The sequence below is a fragment of the Balaenoptera acutorostrata genome, chromosome 8 (genome assembly GCF_949987535.1).
Source record: "Balaenoptera acutorostrata chromosome 8, mBalAcu1.1, whole genome shotgun sequence".
Lineage (NCBI taxonomy): Eukaryota > Metazoa > Chordata > Mammalia > Artiodactyla > Balaenopteridae > Balaenoptera > Balaenoptera acutorostrata.
The window spans coordinates 14611634-14639094 of NC_080071.1; the positions used below are offsets into that span (position 1 = coordinate 14611634).

Genomic DNA, 27461 nt, shown 5'->3' on the forward strand with positions numbered 1-27461 from the left:
TATATACATTTCACTTTTCATGCAAGATTGTTTAAAATATAAACAAAATGTAATTGTGAATCACTGAAAATACAGTCTTTGCCCCCAGAGTTTACAGTCAAAAAAGAAAGAAAGAAAGAGAGAAAGAGAAAGGAAGGAAGGAGGGGAGGAAGGGAGGGGAAAGGAAGAAAGAAGGAATGAAGGGAGGGAGGGAGGGAGGGAGGGGAAAGGAAGAAAGAAGGAATGAAGGGAGGGAGGGAAGGAGGGAGGGGAAAGGAAGAAAGAAGGAAGGAATGAAGGCAGGGAAGGAGGGAGGGGAAAAGAAGAAAGAAGGAAGGAATGAAGGAAGGGAGGGAGGGAAGGAGGGAGGGGAAAGGAAGAAAGAAGGAAGGAATGAAGGCAGGGAGGGAGGAAGGGAGGGAGGGAGGGGAAAGGAAGAAGGAATAAAGGGAGGGAGGGAGGGAGGGAGGAAGGAAGGAAGGAAGAATGAACATGAGAAACATAGTAGAGTTCTATTAAATATTTCATTTTATAAGGAGAATCTAAAGAGGAAGGATTCTGGTGTGCACACACATGAAATGGCTCAAGATCTAAACAATACGACTCAAAATTACTAACCACTAAGTATGAGAATTAAGAGGCTACTATTACACAAGCAACAAACTTTTACTAAGATTTTAAAACACAATATAATTTTCTGTGTGTTAAAATTTTTTTAAAAAAACAGAAATAGAGTCTATTTTTCTAGTCTCTGCATTAACTAACACCAGGGTCATGGAATATTTGTATTAGGAAAGAGAAAAAATGGTTTTGCTCCTGCTTCCTTAACCTATGGTTTACTCAGGGTTAAGATGGGTATTTTCAGTTTCAAGGCTTTTTAGTCAAACCAAGCAAAAATTATGACTTAAAAACCCTCAAGGCTGTATCATCAGTAAGCCAAGCACATATAATACCATAGAAAACATGTATAATTTATTAGATGGACTTAAAAAATCAACACAAATCAGTTTTAGGCACTTGTTGAGTACAGACTATGGGAATTTTCTACCAAAGAACACAATATCTAGCCGGCAAGACCATAAAGATTCAAACTTTAGTTTTCAGAACAATACACAAGGGCTAGACATTCGATAAGAAATATTGCATAATTAATCCAACTGTATCCTGTTACAATTTCTTCACAATCCCACACACGATTTTAGGATTTAATAGAAGCAGTCACTTTTTAGCATCCAAGGTTTTTAAATTCTCTCTTTCTTTCCTTTACTCCACCATTCTGGTCTTAAAATTATCATACATTCTTTGAGGGAGCATGATATAGAAGTTTTATTTTTTGTGTAAGTGGAACTTTAAAAAAGTATTGTCTATATTATATCTGCATCTATAGTGTCAATACATGGTGATTGATAATTTTGATGTTTTTTACAGTCCATTTCAACAGGTTTATTTTGTAAAGATAGGCTTCTCATTACTAATTCCTTTAGACAGCTAATGTTTACCTTTGTTCTTTAAGTAAACATGAGGGGAAAAAATGGAATGTGGTCTACGGTTTTGAGGTTGTGGGGATGTCTTCAGGTTAAACACTACATATGAATTTGGTTTGGTGTCTTTTATTCCTCAAAACGTAACTCATTTTTGGTAATGGGAAGATAATACACATATAACTTAACCCCTTTCACATCTAACTAGTAGCTCAAGGAGCTGGCAGTCTAGGTAGTTCTCTTATCTTTCTCAATCTACCTTTCAGTGTGAGAAGCTAAAATTAAGAAGTATTAAAATGTTAAATAGAGTATAATTTAAAGGACTCTACTGCTGGTACGTATCTATGTGCTGTGCACACAGCAAGCCAGTCTTGTGAGGTACTCAACAACTCTGGTAATACTCTCTAATGAGCAAAGTGCAAATCAATGAATCAAGCCAGTGGCGGAGAGCAAAGAACCAGAGAACCAACTTAGAAACTAGTGGTTTGGAGAACAGTGGATATGGGTAAAGTCTAGAATATCTCTAGGACCGAGATAACGTATCTTCATAACGTATCTTCGTTGATGGGCAATGAAGATACAGGAGGGCAGGGGATGGCTGAGCTATGGGAAAGCCAATCTTAAAGCACGAAGTTCCAGATTATATTTGGACAGTGGGAGAGTTCAAAGTTAAGTCATGCAAAGAAACCTTGTCTCTACCCAGCCTTGAAAGATGGATTGATTCCAGGATACGACTGGGTAACTGAGAGAAGATGACTCCAAAGTCCACAGATAATCTGGGATGTGCTACTACCCCTTATATACAAAGTAGAACACACTACAGATATATTCCCAAAAATGCCTGCAGAGGAAACTAGAAAGCTGTCTACAGTTTTTCTATGTGCACTAATATAAACAAATTTTGAGGTTGTCTGTACTGTATGTGGTTGCCGTAGTCACAGCAAGAGATGTAAAGTGCCTGTGAGAGGGGACAACAGAATCCCATTTCTAGACATCTTAATACTATACACTCAGACAGAAAAGAAGAGAACATCTCAGGGACTTCCGGCCCTTCCTCAGTGCACTGCACTTCTCTGTGATCTCGCTGTCACTACCTACTAGGCACTTCTTGAAGACCAGAAAACAGACACTCTTTTCTATTCCATGCCACGCTTCTAAAAGCACTTTACCTGCATTAAAAATGCCAGACAGCAGTGCTGAAGCACTTTTTTATTCTTAAGGCAAAATGTCATATTCCCTACCCACTTTCCCCTGCCCCCCAAACTACCTGCCTTCAATGTATTCTTTGCCCATCCATGAGGGCCAAAGAAGATAGAACTGAAAAATTTGAAACAAGAATCCTTATTAGACTGTGTAAGATATACTTCCTAAATGCAATATGACAAAATTAAACATTTAAATGCGTATAGCAATATGGTTACTTTTACCAAGATATCAAGAGAAGTTACACAACTTTCAAAATTAGTATCAAACATAGGCTATTTAAATCCAGACACATGTACAGAGGTATGAAGCTTTGTTCTTTTCAAAGCTGAGCATAATAACCCTAAATAAAATGTTTGTTTACACCCAAAAGTAGCATATTAAAAAACCAAAACCATTGCCCTTTGCTTAATTCCACTTAAAAACTACATGTAAGTCACCAATATTCATGAGGCTTTCCATGTTATTTGGAAGTAATACTGTTACAATGATTTCGATGTATTTTCGTACATAAATTTAAAAAATTTTTTCCCATTGTAATTTTGGTTTTATGCACAAGTATAAAGGTACCACTTTTTTCTAATGCTTGGCCTGGAGGGTACAATATAACAAAAAAAGCATGTTTCATAAATGTGGTAAAAGATTTCATGCATTCTCATGATGCCATGTCAATCACTAAACCAACTGTAACAAAGTAGTACATGCTTTAAACATCCAATTAAGAATAAATTTTGGCTAACACCTTGATGACAAGGGAATGTGCTGGTATATTGTTGAACTGATGTGGCAGCAATTCAAGGGACTAAACCATGGTTATTCAAATTAAAAGACAAAAAGGATAAAAGGTGTGGATTTGCTGGGCTACTTTACAGAATATCTGTCTCTGATGACACTGCAACATCTACAAAATAGATTTGGGTTTTTAATATACAAGCAATTTCTTACAGTGATTTGAAAAAGTATGAGGACATATGAACAAATAAAGCTTAGTAATTTAGGATTTACTTTTGTAAAAGCAAGTTGACAAACATTAAAATGTTATACTTGCATTTTGAACATTATAATATAAATATAAAACACAAAACATCTAATTTTAAACACTGATTTCCCATGCCTGACTTGGATTTATATAACGAGCATTTTATATTTTATAGGAAGGAACTTTCAAAGTTTTGTCAATACTTATAGTATGTACTATTATTTCTCATCAAAATCTTTGGAATCTAAAAGGTCGGTATTAAAAGTAGTTTTTTTTTTCTTGAATATTCTAAAACATGCCAGTTTGGGATTAGTCACCAGATATTCAGGGCATGAAAGATATACCAACAGAGTACCCAAGAATATGTTTTAACACATTTAGGATAAGTTTGTTTACATTTATAACAGAAATACTTTAGACTTTCAGATGCTGGAAAAAAAAAAAAACCTAGCAAATGTAAAAGGTTTTGGGGCCAAGTCACTTCTTAGTAAAAATAATACATTATGTTGACCAATATTTAAACCAAATTCTTAAAAGCATTAAAAAGGATTCGTATTTTGTAATTGTCAAACAATGCACTCATGTGGTTTAAGATGATAGAGGAAAACTTACAGACACAAAAAAAACCCTCGAACTATTCCAACTCCTAAGTTAAGAAATAAGAAACTTTCAAATTAAGAAATTTTCTTTGTTGCTTAGAAAATATGCTTTACTTTTCATCTCAAATTGACTTTTAAATGCTTGACATACAATTTAATATCTAAGAAGACTGTAGCTAAATTATTTGATAATATTTATAGTGTGATATTTCTTCTCTGGGTAGACATATTTCATGCAACAGTTTCCAATTAATGCTGAAAAAAATCACTTGATAATTTTAATCACAATTAATGATTGACTGAAAATAGATTAACAATTTACTCAGTAAATTTAGATGGCATAAGGTCCAGTAAAGGGGGCAATCTGGTGATTGCTCAATGTGCAATTCTGCCCATTAGTAATACTAAGTCAAGAATATGACAGATATTTCACTCAGCTGGACTACATGTTTCCATGTATGTGATTTGGTCAACAAAAAATTAGGTACACAATGTCAAGCTTTTTCCTTTCTTTTCTTTTCTTTCTTTTTTAAGAGCAGCTCAATGATTTGGGGGTTGGTTAGTATGATACGGAGAACATAGGGGAAGTACAAAATGGCACTTACCACCAATGCCAGTACTCATCTCATTATGGTTATAACTAAGGATATTATTAATTTTTGTGTTATTTCCTTTTTTTAAGAACATAAATCAAAGCCATTAACTCAAATTTGAGGTATATACACAATACCTATACAACCCTATGCAAAATACTTTTGATAATAAAGCTCTTAAAGTTAAAAATATCCTCCTCTCCCTTTGTACTTACCACAGGCTACACAATGTCCTGAGAGGATTCTTTATGAGAAAAATGTCCATCACAGCTTTAAGACCTTGCTTTGGAAGGAACTAATGAGAAAGCAGATGGAAAGGTGAGACTTCATCTTTGTTTTCAAATAAGTGGTCTTAATTTTTCTTCTTATAGAAAAAGTTTAACTGTTTAAATCAGTTTATTATAAATATATCTAAACCATTAATTTTTGCAGCTTTCAGGTAAAGTCCAGCACTTCATTTATACAAAGTCTATGAGAATAGGTCAGTAGAGATCATCTAATCTTAAGTCGTGACATCATCCATTCAAGTCCTTGGCATAATCTATAAAGAAAATAAAATATCTTGATTAACTAAGATATTTTAGTTATGAACTAAAAAGCTATGAACAGCAAACTAAAAGAAGATATCATTTTTCATCTACCTAAACAACAAAGATTAAAAAATCAGTAATATTCAATGTTGGTGCTATTGTGGTGAAGTCATACTTTCACAGAGTGCATCCGTATATTTTTGGTTCTGTTATGTCTCTAGTGCCTAGAATACTGCCTGACACATACAAGGAGCTCAATAATTACACAGTGAATGCCCACAGAAAGTAATTTAGCAAGAAGTATCAAAAATGTTTAAAATATCAATACTCTACCCCTTTTTCTACTTTCAGAAATGTATCCTAAAAAATAATCAGAGATAAAGACAGGTTTATGTATTTCGACTGTTCGTGAAAACATTCTTAATAGGAAAAAGTAAAATTTAAATGTCTGGCAATAGAGGAAAAATTTAACAAATTATGGAACATTCATATGATAAAATATTAAAAACCTTCCTTTCAAAGACTATTTTACAATATGATAAAATGCTCATGATATAAACGAAGTAGAAATGACAGGATATCAAATATATAGTAGAGTTGTTAAAACAAAGTATGCACACAATATTTATGTTACATCTATATATTTTAAAAATCTGAAGGAAATAAAATCTCATATCACTAACACCAGTTACCACTGAACAATGGGTAATTGAGCATAATACAAAATACAGAAAGAGATATTCATTGTAGTAAAAGAATCTAAATGTTTAGTAAGAGAGAAATGGCTGTACATATAATTTTATAAGAAAATGAAGCACTGTTATGAAGCATTAACCGTTATCTACAAGGAGCTTTTATAGATATGAGAAACTATGCTACTATATTAATATTTAAAAAGCCAGAACTCAGATTTTTGTATAGCAGTCTAACAATGTAGAAGATGATAGAAATAGAAGGGAAAAAAGGGCAATGAGGTAAATAAATGGTTGTTTTGGTGTTGTCCCATACTTTTCTGCTATTACTCGATTCCTTACTTTTAAACTACTCATAGGAAATGATACAAAATAATAAGAATAATAGGTGAGTAAATTATTTAATTCCAAACTGTTAAAGGTATAGTAGTTACTTAACAGCAAAGTAGAAACTGCGCTAAGCACTTAATATCCATTATCTCCATTAATCTTCACAACACTAAGACCAGAACCCTTCCCATATTACACAGGGAGCCCAGGCTTAGAGAGGTTAGCAAATGGCAGAGATGGGAGTCAAAATGTCACCAATACTAAAACCAAGAATTTAGACCAAGGTGGTCAGACTGCACAGGGAAACAACAGTACCCCCCAAACCAAACATTTCCACTTGCCAACTGCTGCAAATGGAAGTCTACATAAACCCCAAATTGAAAAGATACCATCATCTGTTGATGTCCCCTTTTAAAAATAAAACTGCCAGAGTTCATATGTATCCTAACTAATGATATATTTTCCACACAATTACTCAAAGTATATAAGTTAAATCTTTTATCAATCCTAGATGATTTGTCTTTGCTGTCAAATTTAGTATTATAATCAGTGCTTTTGCCTAAAGACCTTTGATAGACAAAGATAATATATAAAGATATACCTATATCTATATATGCATCTTGACATGTATTAAACTATTCGACAAAGAAATATGTAAAAGATATTTTTACTTAAATAAGTATGTGGACAATTGGTATTGTCTGATTTTTTTTTTTAATGAACAGATTTGCTTCTTTGAGGATCTAATTATGCTCTTCCAAATATCTGTAATCAGGTAACAGTAGCTTCTATTTCACTAAGGTTCAGCTTCATCTCCAATTTAATTCATTTTTTTCTCTGCTTTTAAATATATACATGAAGGCTTCTAAATAAAGGTCTTAAATTTGGGGTTGAGGTTCTTCAGGTGTCAGGAAAGGGCAGAAGCTTGTGGCATAGATAGATGAGTTTACCTGAAGTGGCAGAAATTCCCTTCCTTTTAAGACCACAGTGAAGAGTAAACCAAATATTGAATTACTGACACTATCTATCTATGCCACGTATAGGTATTATATGTTATATATCTTACACATAACAATGCTAACAACCACTGCCTTCTTGAAATCCTTTCATCTCTGGGCATTAGACATGGGCAAAATTCTACTGCAGGCACCCCCTCCTGCCACACTCTCCAATTCTAACTCTTTTATTTTTTTTAAGTGCAGCAACTCCCTCTTGACAGCACTGATGGCATATCCGCACACTAGTCCCACATGCAAATCTTCTTCTATTTCAGCTTCTTTATGCATAAAATGTGAATTAAAAACAACTGGTCTACATGATTATTAGGAATAAATGAAACACTCTATAGAAAGCACTCAAGGCAAGGACACGCTCAGCAAGTGTTAGTTCCTTTCTTAGACTGTAAGTCGCACCGCCAGTGCAGGAACTATTTCCTGACTTCTCCAGACTCATGACAAGCCCATTTCTCAGAATTCCTACAGCAACTCTATCATCCGTATGCTCACATGCATTAGTTCGTATGTTTATGTGTATTCTGTGTATGTTGTGTTTAATTCTTTACAGAACCAAGCTAAAAACTCTCTCACTGTAGACATGGACTATGTCTTACATCTCTCCCTTATAAAGTTCTGTACATGGTAACCTTAAATATTTGATTTTAAAGAGAAATACATGTTTCAAAGTTAAATACATGCTATTCATGAAGAAGACATCTTACCCCTCGCCAGTAAGAGCACAGCATGCCTGGACATGCCACTGGTGATCTTTAATAGAAGTTAGTTTCAAAAACTGGGAGATTTCCGCTACAGTCATGCATTCTTTAACATCTTGTTTATTAGCAAAGATCAGCAATCCAGCTTTCCTTAGGTCCTATAAAAGCAAAAAAAACTGTAAGGGCCAGTTCATTTTTTTCATACATTTTCCAATTTAATTAACAGATTATATTTGATAATCTTTGTAACCTAGAATTTCTCAACTACTTGACATAAAAGTATCTCATAGCTCTTATGATGGAAAGTAAACATCAAACTGAACACATTTAAATAAATCAATCTATACTTGTATGGATTTACATATTTCTTACAGTCCTAGATTACATTTTTATGGTCCTAAGTGCTATATTTAACAAACAGTCACATCTTCCAATTTAATACATATCTAACCCTTTCCCCAACCCAAAACTAGGCTTCTGTGGCTACTAAGAACTACTCTTTAGCATGGAACTCAACAGCTTTTCAAAATTCTACCCCAATCTATACTTTAGGTATAGGTATCTATACCTAAAGTTACAACCTTCTTCACAGTTTATTTAGGAAATAAACTAACTCATTATGTACAATATACGCCTTAGGCCTTAGGACTTTTCTCAACTGGAAGGTGCTAACCTAAACCAATCTTATTCATCTTCTGAGATCTAGCTCTTCTATCTTTGTCCATGAAGATGTGTTAGCTTTGAATATTTGATAGGGCCTTCTTAGACTACCATTAAACTTATCAAATTTACCAATTAGATAGTAAGTTCTACCACTTCTATGCTTTGACTCTGAGGCAAGTTCTTTAACTTTTCTGAATCTGTTCCTCATAACTAACATTTATTGAGTATCTAATCTGAGCAAGGCACCCATGATACTAACCATTTCCTGAATAAAATCTCTTTAATCCTCACAAGACTGCTACAAGATAGGCTTTACTATTCCCATTTTACAGATGAGGAAACTAAGACTCAGATGTAAGTAACTCATACAGAGTCACATGACTACTCAATAATAGAGCCAGGTTTGAGCTGAGATCTTCCTACTGTAGATGCTGCCCCTCATCTGTAAAATGCTGAGACCACCACCTACCTCCTGGGGATGTAGTTTGAATGAACGAATTACTATATTTAAAGCACTCAGTTCAGTACCTGGGTTTGGCGACAGTTCAACAAATGTTAGTTCACTTATTGGTCTGCAAATGAGGATTAGCTTTACCCTTGTGCATGCCCCCAAATGACTGATGTAACACTCTACTCACAAAGCAGACCAAAGGTTCTACGTCCCCTTTTGCTGTACTCTACCTTCCCCTCTCTCAACCATTTTTAGAGCCGGGAGCTTCCCTGATAACCTATGGAAAGTTATGAACCTTTCCCTCATGAAAATGTATATATGTTTATGCCAAAAAAAGTTTATGTATGATTTTAGGGTGTTAATAGATATCCTAAAGTCCATTAATGGATCCTGGGCTAAGAAACCATGATGGATGCACTCAACAAGTGGATTAAACTCTCATAAAATTCTGCCTATATATTTTAAGAGATATTGAGAAAACTAAGGTTTTGGTGCTATGTCTGCAAGTTTTCCCAGCTGTGTTGAATGCCACCTTCTTCTTAGGGATCTTAGTGGAATATTTTGGTTTCAATCATGTATATGTGTGTTTGAAGCAAGAAAGTGTTCAGTAGGTTTAAACTGACATTGCTCCACATTATTTTACTCTTGTTAGAACAGAGTTTCGATGACTTCTTTGATTCTTTCTGATGCAAATAAAAAATATAAGTAGTAAATTTTTTATTTGGTTAAAAGGATTTCTGCAATATGCTTTATATAACAAAGGAGGCTGACTTAGTTACAGTGCCCTCTGCAGGATGCAACTACACTACTACAGATAAGGACAGAGTTACCTGAAGAGCTTGGTCAGAAAGGGATACTCTAGAACATTAAGTTTTAAGAGCTCCTATTCAATTTGTTTCACCTATAGTTCAGTTCATCTGTCTATTTATATAAGGCAAAAACTTGAAGGGATGAACTATAACTAGTGCACATATACATTATCAAGTATATGGATATTTTTTCTCTTATCCTAATCAGAACATGGAACAGTTATCAATAGTTGATATATGGCTGAATCATTGAGTAGATGGACTTTCCATGGGATTTAATTCCTATCTTCCTATCGTCTAGGTTTCACTATCTCTTGCCAGTGTGTGTTGAAATCTTTTATATAGGTCAGGATTGCTAATGCTGGCATGTTCAGAGAACACACTTTAGAAATATCTGACAACAGAAATACTTGGCACAAGTTAGGACACATCGTTTATGCTATTTTATTTACAAGTAACCCATCTTCATCACTTTTAGTAACAAAATTATTTGGAGAAGCCCCTGGACTGAAAATTGGAAAACATAAGAAATACAGTCATTTACTGAAAGGTCTAAAAAAAAGAAAAGAAAAAAAATCCATATTGAATGTACTTTTTCTAGATTTCACAGGCTCAAATATTTTTATTTAGGGTTCTTGATTTTTTTTTTAAGCTATATTACCGACTTTTAAATATTTAGGAAGAGAGGAAAGAAAATCTTCCTTTACTTTTTATGCAATAACCTCACAACCAATTATGCATTATGATAATAGTAGAAAAGAGATACATTGGGTTAAGGCTGTTCAACTTGACTTAACAAGAGGTCAAAGTACAAGGGAAACAGCAGTGATCTTTCGTACATCACCCATTTTAAACACTTCGAAAAACTTCTGCTACATACTTCTGCTACATATCAACTTCTGTTCTTCAGAGTCTAAAAATATTTTTTAGTTTAGTCAAGAAAATGAATAACAGCACATGCAAGGCATACTTATTTAGCATCTTCTATATGCCATATGTAGTTGTCAGTTTGTTTCGCAAAGCTTCCTTTGTGAAGATAATTCCTAGAAGTTGAGTCATTCTGAATAAAATTCATCTATCCTTTTGTCTTTGGAACTTTTTAAAAATTCATGAGCTTCAAAGTTTTATGCTTCATTTAAGATGAAGCTTTCAGAAATGTATTTAAATGTTTTATAGCTTTGTATTTAGTAATACATAGAAAGAATCATTATTGGTGATGATAATACGACTCTGTTGGTTTTTGTGGTATGCATGAAACATGTGACTAACCCATGTCAAAGTTTGTTTTTCACACATTCTCATCCTTGATCCGGATGTCCCTCTCCAGAACTCTGCCTAGTTGGCTCTTCCTGACCCTATTAAGTGGCTAACTCTAGCTCCCAAATTCATCTGTAATTCCCTTCTTCTCTGGTAATCTCATCCCTTCTCCTTTCACTGTCCAGCTAGGCCCTATTTCTGGCTTTTACTTTTTTTTCCTAGCAAAGAGCCTGAATGATGTGAATACCTAAATTCAAGTCCCATAAACTACTGGGCCTCAGCATAATAATCCATAACAGAAGAGGTTAATTGATCTATCCAAGTTAATGACCCAACTTATAAAATTCAATGACTTTGTTTGAGCCCTACTATTGGGCTTTGTATAATACTGATCCTCCTACATACTGGCCAATTAGAGTAAGAATCAAATAGGGAGGCTACCTGTTCACAGAGTAAAAAATATAGTCAAGAGACAAATATATTTTGTGTCTTATTTTTCTTTTTCTAAAGTCTTCATAAAACAACCCTTTGGTATAAAATGAAGAATGATGCATTCCTGTAAAATGCAAAGGGGAAATTTAAAAAAATCCTTAGCCCCCTGCCTCTTTTATTGCTTACTGTTTCTCAAACTAGAACTGAAAGCTGTTAAATACATGTACAAAGGCAAGATGTGTTTTTTTTAAAAAACCCCAAAGGGTTTAGCACAACTGCTAGAATCAGTCCAAAACAGGGGAAGGTGCATCTTGGTGGGTATGATCACCACAAGCAAAACAGAAACTTCAGTTTACATAACCACTTTACTAAGTTTCCTTACGTCTGAAACACACCAAAATTCTTAATGAAAATCTCTAAAGCAAACCATTGAATCAATATTAAAATTAATATAGAACTTCATTACAAAGATATCCCAGTTTTCTTAAGCTTTATTAAAATTCCACTGAATATTAACTTTTCTATTTCTACCTTTGAGTTGAGAAAGTAACATCTGCAATAAAAGGCATGCAAAAATAATCAATTGCCACTACAGTCAGCCCTCCTTATCCGTGGGTTCTGCATTCACAGATTCAACCAACCTCGGACTGAAAATATTCAGGAAAAAGAAGTTCCAGAAAGTTCGAAAAAGCAAAACTTGAATTTGCTGCACGTTTTCATAGCATTTACATTGTATTAGGTATAAGTATCTAGAGATGATTTAAAGTATACCAGAGGATGTGCATACCGGTTATATGCAAATACTATGCCATTTTATACAAGGGACTTGGACATCCTCAGATTTTGGTATCCGTGGGCATCCTAGAACCAAAACTCTGCTGATAGAGAGATACGACTGTTTTATAAATATTGTATGATTTTATAGTTACTATTATCATTACTGACTATATTATTCAGTTTATGTAATTTTCAAATTATGCTACCAGTAATATTTCTCAAGGACTAAGAAAATGTGGCTAGTTTTAACAGTTATGTTCAGTTAAAGAAACAATATCAGAGACCTACGAGCAACAAATTTAAATATTAGTCAGATAACTGAGTTACAATCAAGACTCGCTGTGTGTCCCTGACACTGTAAAATCTCATTTCTAATGATAATTGTCTGTATAATTAATCTATTTAAAATGCAAAATGAAAGTCAACTTAGGTCTTTTTGGCCAGGAAAACTTCTAGACCAAATTTATCTAAGATAAACGGAATTAAAACACTACAACTGACTCCTCAATCTTTCTGCTGCTTCCAGATACGCTTCCAAGTTGGGAAGTGTCAAAATTATAAAGCAGGCATGGCCAGCAGATAAAGAATTTTTTTAAAAATTTCAAATAGTATGCTCATGAGAAAGTAGAAAGTACAAAGGTGATAGAAATATCCCAACCCCGTACATCTAATGCCAGAATCCTACTTACCTCATGGGCTAACATTTTATAGAGTTCTTCTCTAGTTACAGAAATCCTTTCTCTGTCTGTACTGTCCACAACAACTATTACAAACTAAAATTACAAAAAAAAAACATTAGTGATTACATAATTTGATATTTGTAAAATTTATCAAGTGTTTAGTTGATTTACAGGCTAACAGCTATCAAGAAATTAGAACCTTATGGTATGGTATTACTGGAAAACCAGAGATACCCGCTATACATGGTGAAGCCTAAAGGTCTGATCCTTAATTCAAACATATTTACTAACTTTTTAAGAAAAAATAAAAGACAATATGATGTTATCATTCTTTTAGAATATTCTGCTAATATTCTAACCAATATGTAACATGTCTGTTTTCTAAATTAGTATCTTGAATGCTAATGGGCCTATTTGCACCATAAGTCAGTAAGACAAAAATATGATCCTAAATTTAAGTTACTTCCAGACAGACATTATTTATTAATGTCAATTTAAAAATCTAAAAGAGGGCTTCCCCGGTGGCACAGTGGTTGGGAATCCGCCTGCTAATGCAGGGGACATGGGTTCCAGCCCTGGTCCGGGAAGATCCCACATGCCCTGGAGCAACTAAGCCCTGGCGCCACAACTACCGAGCCTGTGCTCTAGAGCCCACCAGCCACAACTACTGAGCCTACGTGCCACAACTACTGAAGCCCGCGCGCCTAGAGCCCGTGCTCCGCAACAAGAGAAGTCACGACAGTGAGAAGCCCACGCACCGCGACGAAGAGTAGCCCCCGCTCGCCGCAACTAGCGAAACCCCGCGCACAGCAACGAAGACACAACACAGCCAAATATAAAAACAAATAAATTAATTAATAAAAAAACTAAAAGGCCATGCGTATGAGAATAAAGTAGTGTGACAGTTAAAGAAATCAATTTTTAAAAAATCAACAAATTGAAAGAATAAATCCATATCAAAAACCATGCTCTCTTCCTTATATAAGTGGCACAACTCTTTCCTGAACTGATGATGAGACCAGATGCAATCAAAGACTCGAAAGGAGCTGTGCAGGACTGAGCTACAGTGTGCCTCTTCTTCAATTCCATGAACACCAAAAGGCACCAGGGAAACAGGAGCAGATATAGTTGCTTTATGATGGCATTTGTTATGCCCAAGTTAATTCTGACTGCCTATTATTAGTATGTGCTATTTATTGTTTAGAACTAGCTTTTCATTTCCAAATAAACCACAGTAATTTTCAGGATCTTTTCTATTCTTCAGATTTCATCAACCATAATGCAGAAGGATAATAGAACTGCTACTTTCCCTCTTCTCTCACTTGAGACCTTACTGATACATGGTTTTATCACTATAACACCTGTTCTACTCCAAGCCTTCTTAACAAAGCTATTAATTTTCAAGGTGTTGCCATGAACTTGATACCTGCAGCATTTTATATAGGAATACTAATTATATATACTCCTTCTCCAAAAGACATAATCAAATGCTTAATGGAGTGTTAGGGGATCAAGTCATTAGAGACACTTAATAGTGTCTTACTGACATAATATTCATCTGTATATACATTAAGAGATTTATTAACTTATAATCAGCACTACAGAAACAACTGTCACAGCCTTTCATCTTATAAGGTCTATACAGTGAAGTTCTCAAACGTCAGACATTTTCTCTTGGCAAATAATATGTAAATAAAATACATGATTATGTCTAAATTGCTTTATAATCAAAAGAAAAAGAATTCTTTAATGTGCAATTGTATTGCAAAAAAGAAAACACATAGTAAAATTCTGGCCAAGAATTCAAACCATCAGAGCCCTCTCATCTAACTAGGATTTCCTCTACGCAGACACAAATAAATAGTAAGAGAGAAATGAAATTACAAACTGTGAAATGGAATTCTTTATTAAAACAAGTACTTAAGGCAAGATCTAGGATCAATATAAAATCAGACTAATCAACCACCAATTCTCCCTACAGAGGTTCAATGAGAATGGATATACATAACAATGACCCTGAAAGAGGGAATCAAAGATTCCACTATGTTTAAACTCTACTTATATTTAACATACTGTGATATTTCAAAAAGATGAGCTATAAGAGTTCATATCTGGAAGGTGTTTCCCAGGTATTATATTCATAGAAGACTTAGTATATTAAGAAACATACCTCTGTGTTAGTATAGTAAGTGTTCCACGAAGAACGAAGAGATTCTTGGCCACCAATATCCCACATTAGAAAACGTGTATTATTAATCACTATCTCTTCTACATTACTTCCTATTGTTGGGGACGTATGTACAACTTCATTCATAGAACTGGGAAAAAAAGTTCAAATATATTACAGTTAGCAAGGAAGTTAGATTGTTTGAACATTTTTCAATTAAGGGATAAGTCAGCATAACCTCCTTTTATATTTTGTACCCAAATGTCCCCTTTCCACTAGCACATAAGAGTGAATGAAGGGCTTCCCTGGTGGCGCAGTGGTTGAGAATCTGCCTGCCAATGCAGGGGACACAGGTTCGAGCCCTGGTCTGGGAAGATCCCACATGCCGTGGAGCAATTGGGCCCGTGAACCACAATTACTGAGCCTGCGCGTCTGGAGCCTGTGCTCCGCAGGAAGAGAGGCCGTGATAGTGAGAGGCCTGCGCACCGCAATGAGGAGTGGCCCCCGCTTGCCACAACTGGAGAAAGCCCTCGCACAGAAATGAAGACCCAACACAGCCATAAATAAATAAAAAATTTGAAAAAAAAAAAAAAGAGATTCTGTTAAAAATAGCAATAAAACTATTAAAAAAAAAAAAAAGAGTGAATGAAGGGTTTAAACAGAGGTGGAGCTAGGTAGTGGACTATCTGGAATACTCTAGATTCATTCCAGGAAACTATAGAAACAAATATTTCTCTACTCTCCACAAGCAAAACAACTGAACAACATGCTCAATGTCAGATAAGTTTCTAGCTCTCTAGAAACAGTTGCTTAAATTTGGCTCCTGGTTCATGGCCAACCTGCCTTCTTACAGAGTAACTTGGATTCCATATAATTTTTTATTGCTTTCATTAATCAAATATCACTCAGGCTGAAAAAGTAACTATAAACAATAAAATGAAAAATTTTAAGTAGTTAGTACTTACAATTGGTAAAGGATGGTAGTTTTTCCCGCATTATCCAGCCCAACAATGATAACTTTGTGCTCTGAAAAAAAGAAAAACACCAGTGTTTAATCAAAAACAAAAATTAAAAATTTTCCCATTTCACCCATTCTTTCCAGCTATGGTATAATTCAGTACATGGCACTTTATACCTTCTTGTAACTCAAAAGAACATCACAGCAAGACCAGAAGTACGCCATTGGCCTAACCTTATCCCCCTCATTCTACACAGAGAACTCTCATCTCTCTGAAGGAAGCCAGAAGCACTACATTCTTTCCACTCTATGGAAGCCTACTCTCAGTAAAGTATCCCAAATGTAATCACAACAATTTATGGATGACTTGAGGTGTAAATGTTTCACATTGGACTAAGTCACTTAAGTTCTAAATGTGAATTTTAGGCCTTAACTGGGTATGTATAGGTGAGATGGGGTGAATGGGAAGGGAAAAAAAGGGCAGCCTTTTAAAGTTGCTGGCAGAAGGCAACTGTAAGCTATCTGAGTACATATGAACCATAGGGTCTTTCTAACCAAATTTAAGGACCTATAGCTATGGTGGCAGCAGCTTCCTCTCCCCTTGGCTTCTAAAGCATCACTTTTTCCAAGTTTTCTTACTCTGTCTCTTGATGTTTATTTTTTTCCACTGACTCCTCTTCCTTGGGTCTTCCTTCAAACATTCATGTTTCCCAGAGCTGTCTTCTTGCACTCCTTTCACATTTTAACAAGGCATCTTGGGGCCTATCTATTGCCGCGCTGTCTAAAAACTATTCTGAAAGACAGCAGTGCGTGGAGAAAGCTAATCTCCAAAGATGGCCTCTGGATATTCATGCCCCTATATAGTTCCCCCCTTAAATCCTGGCTGGTCCTATGACTTGCTTTTAACCACAAGAATGCAGCAGAAGTGACACTGTTATGACTTCCACACCTAGATTATCACACACCTTGCAGCTGCTGCCTGGCTCTAGGACAACTCCCCCTGGGGTAAGCCAGACACCATGTAAGAAGTCCGACTACCCCAAGACTGCTATGCATGAGTGAGGAAGCTCAGGCTAATCACGTGGACTGATCTTGCGGAGAGAGACACACAGTTGCCCCCAGCTGTTCTAGCCATTCCAGCTGAGACACCAGACACACAAATAGAGAAGCCACCTTGGGTATGCAGCCAGGTGGAGCTGGAGATGACTCCAGTTCTAGCTGCCATCCAAATGTAATCAAATGAGCCCCAAGCCAGAACTTCCTAACTGAGCTCAGTGAACTCACAGAACCACGAGGGACAGTAATAAATTATTCCTTTAAGTCATAAAATTTATGATTGGCTTGTTACACAGTAATAGATAACTGAAGCAAGATGGAAAAATACATGTGGTTATGTGACCCTGAGCAAATGACTTATTTCTCTCTTAGCTTTGTCACTGTAAAACAGGGACAACACTACCTCTCTTTCAGGGTTATGTCATGATTAAGACAGCACATGGGGTGTGCCTACCACCAAGAAAGACAATTCCTAATCCATGTTCCCAAACGTTTCCTAAACTCCAGTCTACCTAGTGGATAGACACAGTGCCACTCAACATAACCAAAAACCCAATATTCAAACCTGTTCCTAATTCTATCTTACTTAATTTGCTTAATGGTATTACCATTAATTCAGATGCCTTTGGAGTCCCTCAACCCGAACATCTAATTTGTCACCAAGTTCTATTCTACCTCAGAAATATATCCCGAACCTGTCTGCTCCCACTGTCCTAGTTGTACTCCTCATCTCTTACTGTACCTAAGCAGACTATCTCCAGTCCATCTTCCTATTGTTTCTAGAGTAATCTTTCTAGAAACAATAAAGCTGATAATGCCACTCTCTTATTTAAATGATGGCTCTCCAGTGTGACAGGAAAACAAGGTACAAGTTCTCAGCCTTGTAAATAAAGCCAGTCCCAAATGAATAGGCTTCAGCTTTATTATCCCTCACCACTACCGCCAGGTATTTAAGCTGGAGTTCAAGCTGTTCTCCCTACATAAGCTGCCACGTATGTTCACGGCAAACGTTTCTCTACCTCTACTCATGGTTTTTACCTGTGCTGGAATTATCCTCTCCAATTCTCCATTTAAAGAATTCCTACTAATCTTTTAAGGTTTAGCTTCTCAAGAAAAATCACTTTCTCCTGCTCTTCTGCCACACCTCGAATACAGCACTTATAATAATTTACATGTACACTCACTAATCTTCTCAGCTTAATGAGGCACCCTTCAAGTATATAGATCACATGCTAATCATCTTCATATTCCTAGTAACTACAACTTTTTCTGGTACAAGGTAGGTACTCAGTAAATGCTGAATTAATTAATATTCATTCTATAAATAATAAATGCTAAGGATTATAATACCTAAGAGTAAGGAGATCTTTAAGAAAAAGCTTTTGCAGTCAGGTGGTAGATGTTTTCCAGATAGTTGACATTAACCATAGAGGGGAATTCCTAATGCTACATAGGTACCTCCTGTTGTACAAAAATACGAACATCAAGTAAATAAAAAATTTTAATACAATCCATTTTATCCAATCACTCATTTCTGTGAAGGAAGAGCAGGCAGCTTAGAACCACCAGGGTCCTAAACTGACTTCACCATGCTCCCCCCACGCAGGTTCTTAAAAGTCACTTTAAAAATGCAGGCCCAGTCTATCATCTTTAGAGATGACTAGGGGGAAGGAACTGAGAAAATGAAACTACCTGACAAGTGCAGTTTCTGCCTAAGGAAAAGTATGTAGGGTGACTGAATTAAAATCAGAAGATTACTTGGGGAGCATGGAATCCCATCAAAGGGAGTGTTAAAGGCTGTGGTGACTGACAAATCCATCTTCACAGGAAGGCCATACCTGCATCAGGGCCAGATTACTGAGTCCCTGGAGCAGGGTACCTTTTTACCTGGGAAGTTTTTAAACAGCATGGCAATTTTGCCTGACTCTATATTTTTCTATGTCCCCAAATTAGGCATTCCCCTTTTGATGACAGATATCTTCTTCAGTTCTAGTAATACAAGCAATGCAAACATTTTAATATAATCAGAATTCATATTGGGCTATACTCTGACCGCTGACTTGGATGAAAGTTTTTTTAGTTTCTCACTTGAATACCAATTTTTAATAATATAATTCTTAAAACGTCAACTTATTTTTAAGTTTCAGGAACATCATTTTGTAAACCACTATGTATTAGCTGCAGGACTAAATTTAGACAGACTTGCCAGTACTCAGGAAGAAAATACAATTATTCTGACCAATGAGAGAAATGATATTCTAAAAATAGTACAAAATAGGGGCAAAAGCAAATATAAATTTAGGCAAGGATCTATGATAAATAACTACAGACTGACTAAAAAATGCATCTGTGTGTATGAATTATACACACAGAGATCACAAATACAAGAGCACTGTCTCTTACAAGGCCCTTAATCACTTAAGGAGGTTAAACACTTATTCTAACCATGCTACTGTTTTTCAAAATATTTTGCTACTTTTCTCTTGCCATTACTTTCAGAGTCTGAGATACACTGTCTTGAACACTCTCAATGGTGTTCTGAAGATGAAGTTGATTTTAAAGGGGGAGGGGAGCCACGTGGTATCATCTCAGTCATAAGGTAAAAGGCAGCTAAGACGAATGTTACCTTTTTGTTGTTAAATGAGGTGTGATTCCTAAATGATATGATTTTTAAATGTGGCTCTAAAGAAATTCTAAAAGGAGTTTCAAAAGATATTTTGAGTAATAGTAGGACGTATCAGCAGAAAAACTATCTGGGCTCCTTTGCTTTTAAGGTGAAAACCCTATCTGGTTTTGTTTTTGAAAGTGGTCTCCTTAATTTAGCCATGCCCCACTGGACTTATTTCTTGATTTCAAACACAGTACTCTTCTACCACTTCTGTGAGGAAGGACTAACTAGGCAAAAACAACAACAACAACAACAACAACAACTAAAGAAAGATTCTGTATCATACTTGACCACAAGATGAACATGATAAGGTGAAACTACTGTGAACAAACCATCGTGCAATAAACACACATACACTGAGATAAAGCAGATGGCAGAAGAGGCTCACAACGGGATTCCAGCTCCTCCTAACACAAGTTAGTTGCCAGCTGAGGACAGGATGGAGGGAACAGTTTCAAGACACATCTTCTACAGCCACTGAATGAATGAACTAGAGAATCAATAAGCTGAAATTAGATAACATAACCTGTGGTAGATAAAGATGTAAAGTCTTGTTAAGTCTTTCTTCACTAGTACCTAGAAATAAAGGAAGCACACTGGGGAGAGAAGGTTTGGTGGACGATACAGGGCGAGAATTCATGTCTGGCATGGTGGAGAGTAACCAGGAGAAAAGAGTGTCAGAGATGTTGATAGGGGAAGTAAAGATGCAACTCAAGCCACTGTCCATACTGGAAACAACCTCCCTCTTCTATTTAATTTTACAAACACAATGAATTCCTGTCACCTACAAATGCATAAATATGCAAACATTCCTCCAAACTCTTAAGACAGAAAGCAGATTTCTAAAGTCAATCAAGTGAATGCAAGCTAACATATTTGAACTCATGAGGGGTTTTTTTTTAGTGGTTAAAATATTTTAAAAAGAAAAAGAGAGGGCTTCCCTGGTGGCGCAGTGGTTGAGAATCTGCCTGCTAATGCAGGAGACACGGGTTCGAGCCCTGGTCTGGGAAGATCCCACATGCCACGGAGCAGCTGGGCCCGTGAGCCACAGCTGCTGAGCCTGCGCGTCTGGAGCCTGTGCCCCGCAACGGGAGGGGCCGCGATAGTGAAAGGCCCGCGCACCGCGATGAAGAGCGGTCCCCGCACCGCGATGAAGAGTGGCCCCCACTTGCCGCAACTAGAGAAAGTCCTCGCACGAACCGAAGACCCAGCACAGCCAAAAATAAATAAATAAATAAATAAATAAATAAAAATTAAAAAAAAAAAAAGAAAAAGAGAAAGAAAGAGTCTCACATCAAACATGTGCAGAACCTAGAAAATCTCCAAGGAGCCACATGTTCTGTGGAGCAGTCTGAGATCTCTTTGGAGGGCATTCCAATGAGGCCATGATCCAGAGGTCCTTCACCTATTCACCCCACCTAAACTCCTACAAGCCACATTCAATACCAACTTATATCTACTCCCTCCTAAGACTTGTCTCTATTTGAATATTTGTGTGTTTTTACAATAAAGCACCAATGGCTATATAACAGCTTCCTAAGTCTAAGGTATAGCACATGGGTCACAATGAGAACTATAAAATTAAGACATAATTGTGCAATGGGCTCAAAGATAAAGGTGCTGACTCAATGGTGAAGAGCCAGTTTATCCCCAACAACAGTGTTAGATTATTCACACTTTCTAATACTAAATCAACTTCCTTTGACTATCCTTAGGTTCTTTCACCACCCCAACCTGTGTCTCTCATTACCAGAACAATGTTCTATGAAAAACACAAATTTGTAGCTAAAAACTGTTATAATGCACTTCAAAACAAACATTCCATAGAATATATGATATGTATACAAAGAGATTTTATTATGGGAAAATGTAATAAAACTTTTGGTTATACCAACTCTTTGATGCATGTGATTCATGACAAGTTTACTGCTTAGTATGGTTCTTCTTCTAGAATATCTATGCCATAGCATTCTTGCAGTTTCTCAGATAAGCCAAAACAACTATACACTGTCACAGTGCCTGGATGGAATTTTGAATTATCACTTAGGCTTTAGTTTCCCAATCAATACTTTACTGTTTTGTCATGAAAATGCTTGTTTCCCTTCTTCACTTCCTTTTGATATACGCAGGCAGCCTACCAGTTCTGTTTACTGCCAGGTTCTAAGAGTCAATATATATATATATATATATATCCTACCAACTACCAGTCAGTAAATTAAGCAAAAAGAAATGTCACTGTCATCCTGGAGGACTTCTATCTCTGTGAATCATACCAAAGCCAGAAAACACAAATACTACAAATACTAAGGCAGATAAACTGAGAGTCCTCCTGATTCTTCATTCTCACCTCATATCCAAACTATCACTAAGCCCCGTGCATTCTGTCTCACATGGAGCAGAAAATCCATTTGTCAGGTTTACTACAGTTCTCTCAGGCCTTAACACAGAGCCTAGAATAAAGCTTGTGCTTAATAAACTATGAATGAATAAATAATACAGATTTGGAAGACATAAAGGTTAGAAGGGAGATAACTGATCAAGTCTCTACATACTAAAAATTCAATTTGCAAAATCTAAAAGTATCATCAATAAAAACAAAGTTTGAATATAAACTTGTGATTTACAGCAATGGTAGTGAAGTTTCAGGGGGAAAAAACTTTGCTGAATGAAAAGCAACAATTACACACGGCAAAAGTAGAGATCCAATTAGGAAACAGAAACCACATAGCAATTTGAACTTTCAAAGTTTAATTTAAAGAAAATAACTACTACAGAGGATCGGCGTAATGAGGGATTGGCTCACAAGAAGTAACTCTAAAGATTAAAGGAATGACAAATACACGGAGTATTTGCTACCTCTAGGGCTGAGAGTTTCCCCCAATTCCCCAGGACTGAGATGCAGACCTTGCTGAGGGCCGGGCCAGGGCTCACTGAATGTCAAGAGAAGTAGCTATGCAAACTTGCCAGTGGATCTTTCTGGAACTCCTCCCTCTAGGATGCTGGGGAAAACTGTTCATTGGGAGGTATTTCACTGGAGGGCCTCCATTCTGAGACCAACCGAAGTGGGTGCTAGAGGAAGCTGCTGCTGACCACTACATAGTGCAAGAGCCAGCCACTGGGGAAGATGTCCACACTGCATGAGCAGGACAGAGCCTGCTGAGCAGCACGCCATATCCAGAAAGCAAAACCCTCTCCTCTTTCAGGGTCCCTCCAATGCCGTCTACCGACAGAGCCTAACACCGCGCCAGCTGGCAAAAGAAAAATACTTAAAGGACCCAGTTCTGTATCCACAGAGCATGCAAAAGGGGTGAATTTGGAGCTAAAATTTTTAATAGCAGGCACAGTTCACCCCTTTGGCTACTCAGCTTCTATATGTACTCTTCTACACTTCTGAATTCCCACACAATGAAAAAAACAACAGAAGCAGAGGTGGCTTTCCCAGCACCAGGTCTTGCAGCACAGGGAGCTTCTCCAGAACTCATTCACAATGTAGCATTCCTTTTCTAAGAACCAATCTGAAGAATGAAACAAGGCTATCCATGAGGAAACTTCACAACTTCTTTCAAGGTTCATAGTTAGTGTCTGAAAGTTCTTCCTTTTATCTAACATGAATCCTTCTTATACAAAGGAAGTTTTGTTTTGTTTTGTTTCAAGAGCACTAACTCAGGCACTAGACTATCTCGGTTAAAATCTCTATCTAAAAGGTCCATCACTTTTAACTGTAGTGCCTGAAGCAAGTTACCTAATGTTTCTTTGCCCCTTTAAAACAGGGGAGAATATCTGCCTCACAGGGTTGTGGTTAAGAGAAAATCAGTTAAGTGAAGACTAAATCAACTGCATGAAACATGTAGACCCTAACCTTGCATGTCAGTATTAACTGCTATTATTTTATCTATAAAGATGAAGTTAGCTTATTTTCTGTCTCCCCACATAAAGGCAGGGGGTCTTGTTTGTTTTGTTCCTTGTCTTTCCCCACCATCTAGAACAGTCCCCCAGCACAAAATAGGTGTTCAAAATACGTGTTTAATAAACAAACCGAGTACTGATCATAAGCCCTTCTATACTAAAAGATACTAATGGCAACTCTTCAAAGTCCTAAAGTTGTAAACACTTATAGTTTAGTAACTGAGAAACACCTTTGGGGGGGGGGGGAGGGGATTTCATACAAAAAAATGATGCCAGTCACTTCTTTAAGACCAGTGTCAGCAGCATATTTCTGCAGTATTTTAACTCTGGCATTTACCAGTTGCATCGTCTAGGAAACTCATTCCACTGGTACCTCAGTTTCCTCTTTTCAGGAGAAAAGAATAACTACTTCCAAGGACTGTATAAACTTTTAAAAATGATAATATACAACAACATCTAGGACAAAGTTTGTACCCTACTGATTTAAATATCACCTAAATGGAACCTCTGGTTTTTCAAGTTTGAACAATACACAATTAGGTTTCACTGTGTACTCACATTTTAAGCTTAAACTGAAAAAGTTGTTTTAAAGGGAGCTCAAAAAAAAAATAAAAAGAGAGAGAGAGAGAGAGAGAGAGATGTTACACAGTTTGTTTCATCAGCATAGCAAATTCTGTAATCCCCCAAAACTTCCTTCCAACAGTTTATGTGAAAAGAACATAGGACTGTGTTCTGTATCTTCTGAAGGTAAAATAAAGCATCCAAGATATATCTAACACACATATACATATCCAATTTAATACAGAACTAAAAAGACCAACAAGTACCTGACATTAGATGTAATGCTGAATATTTTTTAAAGTGACCCTGCTGATAAGACAACCACATCATTTAACAGGAGAGAAACAGTTTATTCACATTTTCACAATATTGACATCTAAATTTTTAGAACTTAACTTCATTAATTTCTCTTACTATTAATTCCCAACACTGAAATAAATGTCCAGTCAAAAATTACCACAAAATACAGGTAATAAGAACACTACTCAGCGATTGTTAGTGGTAACAAAGCACACATCATTATTTACTACTGGCAATAGCTGTTGGCAAAGTTCTAATTCATTCTTAAGTTAGAGACAAATAGTTTTATCATTGACTCAAAATAGAAAGTGGAAATATCTAATTTTTCTTGCAGGACTAGAGCTCAATTAACACGCAAAGCCTTTCTGAATTTCACAGCAGAGTTGAAATACTAGCTTTGCTAAAAATAATACAAAATTATGGATTTAAAAACTAGAATAGATCTTATCTACTATAAGCACCACCAGTATTGCAGCAAGGTTAAGTTTCAATTCTTAAGACCTAGAGATTAAGTTTTCAGGATCTGTGGGCTCCACAGTCATATAGTCAAGATCCCTGCTGTTCTAGGTGAGACCCGGACCCAGAGAGGTTAAGTGACTGGTTCCCACTCACCCTTCTCTCAACAGACACAGCTAGCCAGAGACAGTGTAGATTAGAACTGGCTTTCTCCAGTTTATGAAAATTCTCCGTATCATTTGAAAATCATTTGAAATACTGCTCTTCCATTCAGTATCATGTGATCGACACTATCATCTTTATATTTTTAAAAGATATACTAGAGATCACAAGTTCCAGTTCTGCTCCCTTCCCATCGCCTTCTTACAGCAGCAGCTGGATAACGAAGGAGGAGGCGGGGATGGTTGTACATAATAGATGCCACCATTCATTTAAGTCTTTACTGGAAAACTCTGGGCTGTGACACCACCACCAGCTTACGCAAGAGAAAAACACAAACTAAGTTACTGACAGCCAGGATGATGAATCACCTTACCTGAGTTAAAAAGAAACAGAAGTACACCAGTAACTATAGTGTATCTTAATGACTATGGAGTTTTTTTGTTAAAACTGTCTCTTCTTTCCCCAGTTTTACACTTATTTTGTAACAAATTTCATTAAATCTGATATGCATTTCAAGGCAATGTTTGAGTTTAGATGAACTTAAGCATCTCTTTATAATACACTCCATACCTGGTAACTTAGTCGTTACCTACAGATAACAAATGTTTCATATGATATGATTTTTAAGTGCTTTCGGTGAAACACTTTACCATTTTTTAATCCAGCCCCCCAAAACCTCTAAATAAGCAACACGAGTAGGAAAGTGACCTTAAGCTTAACCTTAAACACAGATATCAATACGGCAAAAGGAGAGAGGACCATCACTACTCAGGATGCAGAAGAATCTCCCCAAAGTGGGGAAGGGCGGGGTGGAGGTGCAGGGCAGGATCAGAAACCTGAATGTACTGGTCAAGCCAAGAGCGATTCCTCAGGTTTTACCGCATTCTGCAATCCTCGGGTGCTCAGTGGTGCGGCTGGGGCCACAACCTGTAACCTTCATCCCAGAGAACCCCAGCATTTCTCAGTGGTGTGCAAACCCAACTACTGAAGGAAAAAGGACTGAAACGTGGACCAAGAGGGGCCACTCAGGGGCGCCGGACGTGAGGCAAGAAACCCTCTCCACTCCCAGTCGAAATCGGAGCAATGGGTGTATTTGAGGCATGGATTTCTTAGGAAGCTCTCCTAAGACAAAGGGCTGCGAGTCGGGACTTTCCCGAGCTGGGAGTGGGCGCGAACAGCCCCAAGGCCCGCAGCCGCAGCAGCCCGCACCCAGCGCAGAGAGCGCGCGCCACCGCGCCGCCCACACTCCGGAAGTATTCGGAGACCCCCACCCACCCGGCCAGGGCTGACGCTCTCCCTAACCCGTACGCGCTCGGCCCGAGCCCCTCACCCTGGTGATTGAACAGTCTCCATATCCTGGTGAAGAGAATTCCCATTCTCGGGCAGCGGACCCCCCTCCAGCCACCCCGGCCGCCTGGCCTCCCCCGGCTCAGGCTCAAGGGGAGGAGAGAGACGCGCCGGAGCCTCCGTCTCTGCCGCTGCTGCTCCCGCGCTGGCCGTCGGCCCGCTTCCTAGGAACCGGAGGGAGGCCGAAGCCCAGGCCGCCCTGCCGTGCGCGAGGACCTGCCGCTGCCGCCGCGGCTCCCGCCTGGCTCGCGGACATCGCCGCCGCGTTGTCTGCGGCGAGCCTCGCGGGCCACCGTCGTCCCCCAGCTCCTCTCAGGCAGCTCAGGCGGCGGCGACCGGGCGGGCGGGGGAGGCGAGGGGCGGGGCGGAGGCCACGGGAAGGCGCAGGCGCGCGGCCGGAGGGGGCGGGGTCTGGGAAAGGGTGCCCGCCTGGCCCTAGCTTCTGTGCCGAGCCGGGCGACCTGCAGGCGGCGGGACAGAGCCCCTGGATCCAGGCAATGGGGGCTGCAGGTTGGGGCAGGTGGCTCTGGGCTGCTTGCTTTGGCGTCCCCGCCGAGTTTTGGTTTTTTTCTGCATTTCTTCCACAGAGCCAAAATGTGAACATGTCACTGAGTGCCCAGTGACCATCCCCAACCCTGCACGTACAGTACACCAAAAGTCCCACGTCCTGGCCTTCAAAGACATGGCATTCCATCAGGGGCTCTGAGGGAAGCT

At 37.7% G+C, this 27461-nt stretch overlaps 1 protein-coding gene across 1 annotated transcript; it reads right to left on the reverse strand.

Moving 5' to 3' along the window:
- Positions 1-929: 929 nt before the first annotated feature.
- Positions 930-27096, reverse strand: ARL5A (ADP ribosylation factor like GTPase 5A). Its single transcript, XM_028166768.2, has 6 exons — positions 26731-27096; positions 16299-16359; positions 15337-15484; positions 13176-13259; positions 8104-8255; positions 930-5375 (listed from the first exon to the last, which is right to left on the reverse strand). Exons 1-6 carry the CDS (start codon positions 26774-26776, stop codon positions 5327-5329), a joined length of 540 nt encoding a protein of 179 aa, XP_028022569.2. The 5' UTR covers positions 26777-27096; the 3' UTR covers positions 930-5326.
- Positions 27097-27461: the final 365 nt, after the last annotated feature.